General features: G+C 35.6%; 1 protein-coding gene across 1 annotated transcript in view; it reads right to left on the bottom strand.

Moving 5' to 3' along the window:
- The window catches only part of LOC106101995 (zinc finger protein 585B), an 8,734-nt gene that overhangs the window by 3,484 nt on the left and 2,829 nt on the right, over window positions 1-2,421 (bottom strand). Inside the window, 2 exon segments of the mRNA XM_013281388.1 lie at window positions 2-38; window positions 40-170. Coding sequence (XP_013136842.1) covers window positions 2-38; window positions 40-170 — 168 coding nt within the window.

The following is a 2,421-nucleotide window of genomic DNA, read 5'->3' as shown; positions in this document are numbered from 1 at the left end:
TGCTGTTGTTGTTGTTGCTGTTGTTGTTGTTGTTGCTGTTGCTGCTGTTGTTGTTGTTCACGACGCGCAGCAGCAGCAGCTTGCGCCATGTGCTGTTGTACTGCCACGTGCGCTTCTAAATACGCGGTCTTTTGCGCTTCCGTCATCTTATCCATATTCACAGTGCCATCCTGTTAAATAAAATAATATTCATATTTAAGTATATTTCTCGTACGAGTTACTTGCAGTTTTATTTCTATCACAGCTTTTTTCATAACCTTCGTAGTTAACCAACACATTTAGAAGGAAATTTGCATTTTGTTTGACTATTTTTAGATCGTATTCTGGTAACATGGGGAGCAGCCTTCAATGGGTGTCTTCTATGCGGTCGGAGCCTCCCTAATGTCGCGCAAGGGTGGCCGCCCCCGCGGTGCATTCACCCCAGAGCGAACCCGGCTCCCCAGTTCCGCCGACTCTCATTCCGTAACACGTAGTCAGAACACCCTATGCTTAATTGCCTAAATTCGACACAGGGAAGGTTCAATAACCTCGCGAATCTCACGGCAACAATGTTATAGGAGGGTTTAGTTATTAGAGGGTCTTAGAATGTACAAGTAAGATGGAGAAATCTTAAATCTGTAAGAGAAATACTAATGCTCTTACCATACAAATCTTAAACGGAGCTTCGAATAAATGTTGCGACTTTGAAGCGCTTGTTAAGGATTTTTGAAAAATAGCGAATATTGAAACATTTTTGAGCATCGGCTTGGTCAATACTATTTTGATCGATAAATTTTGAATAATTAATACCAAAAACAGTGTGGTGACACATATTTATGTTGAAAGAAACAAACCTGAAAGTCAATGACAATGATCCGCGGCGAACAACGAGTGACACATGTTTAACTAAACAATGTTTTTTGGGTTCTAATGTAACAAGTTTAAGTAAAATAACTTTGAAATTTTTAGCATTGGTAGATTTCTATGATTAGATTACTTTTTAATTTTTCATACATTTAGTTGAAAATGCATGTCACGTTACAAAGGTGACCTATTATATGAATTATTATCTTGTAAATTCCTTATCACATTGTTTCTAGGACGATACTGATAAAATTAGGAATAAAAGGAAAATTTTAAATTAACACAAATTACAACTGTATACAGAAGTCTCCGATATGAAGAGGACTAAATGAAATTATTCTATTTCCTGTAGTAGTACGAGGTGTTTTGTCTAGTTATCGATTCGTCAATCGCATTGTTTAAACTATCGTCCCCTCACTCTGATAAGGGTTAGGCAGGGGCCCAGTCGTGCTTATCACACTGATTAAAAGCATTTGCTTCTAAACTAGGGATTGCGTGCCGAGTTTTGGGGTTACGCAAAATAGGGTAAACATGAATGACTTCATATTTTAACAACAACATAGATTTATACAGCTTTGGTAACTATTATAAAATGTTTTTTTCATCGAGTAAAAGTTTTTAATGGTAATTAAGGCTAAGGATTTATTTTATTCGAAAGCTTGAAAGTTATGTAAAAAGTTTCTTGAAGGCCCGGGCCTTGGGTAACTATTACTGTGGTATAAAGGCAAAGTAAATTTAATCAAATACTTAATTACTTTAATAAGTTATCCCAACCCAATCATTTGAAAACATACTATAGCAAATATTTAAATAATAAAATTAATTGCGTTCAATAATACTATCATTTTAATATAACATTTTTAACAGAAACAAAGTTCATATTGTGACTTACTTGTTTCACAACTTTTTTGCATCCAACATATTTTAATTTTCCTTAAATCTGTTAATCCACTTTTTACGAAATTAAGTGCACAACACGTTATTGTTACTTGAATGTTAAAAATAATAGATTCCTGTTGGTAAGGGAAATGATCTTGAAATTTAAGGCGGGCGCCCTCCGCGCTTCCTATGTACCGAGTGCAGCCTCCGGCCCCGAGAGTCGTGCATCGATCGCACTTTCCTCTTCACATTGCACCTGAACTTCAGACGCACTCCGTAAGGGCCGCCCTTCGAACGGAAGACGTCTGGCCGTGTGGCGCGACACTAAAATCGATCGCTGCTTCGATGTTTGCTTGCATGCGTTTAGTTTCACTTTTTATAGAAAATGCATGTTTTCTGATGAAATAATTTTGTTCAACTACTTACTGTACTCATTAGTATTACTAATTGAATAGAATTAATGCCTTTTACGCAAGTTTTAAAAGCTTTTTTGATGTCTCCCAATTTTAATCATATCGATTTATTTTATTACTACATTTATACGTATAACTAGTAGTTTAACAAAAGATTTGTTTTCTTTTATTATACAAAAATATCAAAATACCAAAATAAGATTAAAGTGATTCAAAGGAAAGGTAAGGATGACTTTATGATTACTATAGACGTGAGGTGTGGGTGGTTTGTGTAACGAGTAATATG

This window comes from Papilio polytes, unplaced genomic scaffold (assembly GCF_000836215.1).
Source record: "Papilio polytes unplaced genomic scaffold, Ppol_1.0 DF823934.1, whole genome shotgun sequence".
Taxonomy (NCBI): Eukaryota; Metazoa; Arthropoda; class Insecta; order Lepidoptera; family Papilionidae; genus Papilio; species Papilio polytes.
The sequence above is the reverse complement of the archived record's forward strand: the minus strand, read 5'-3'. Positions and strand labels throughout refer to the sequence as shown.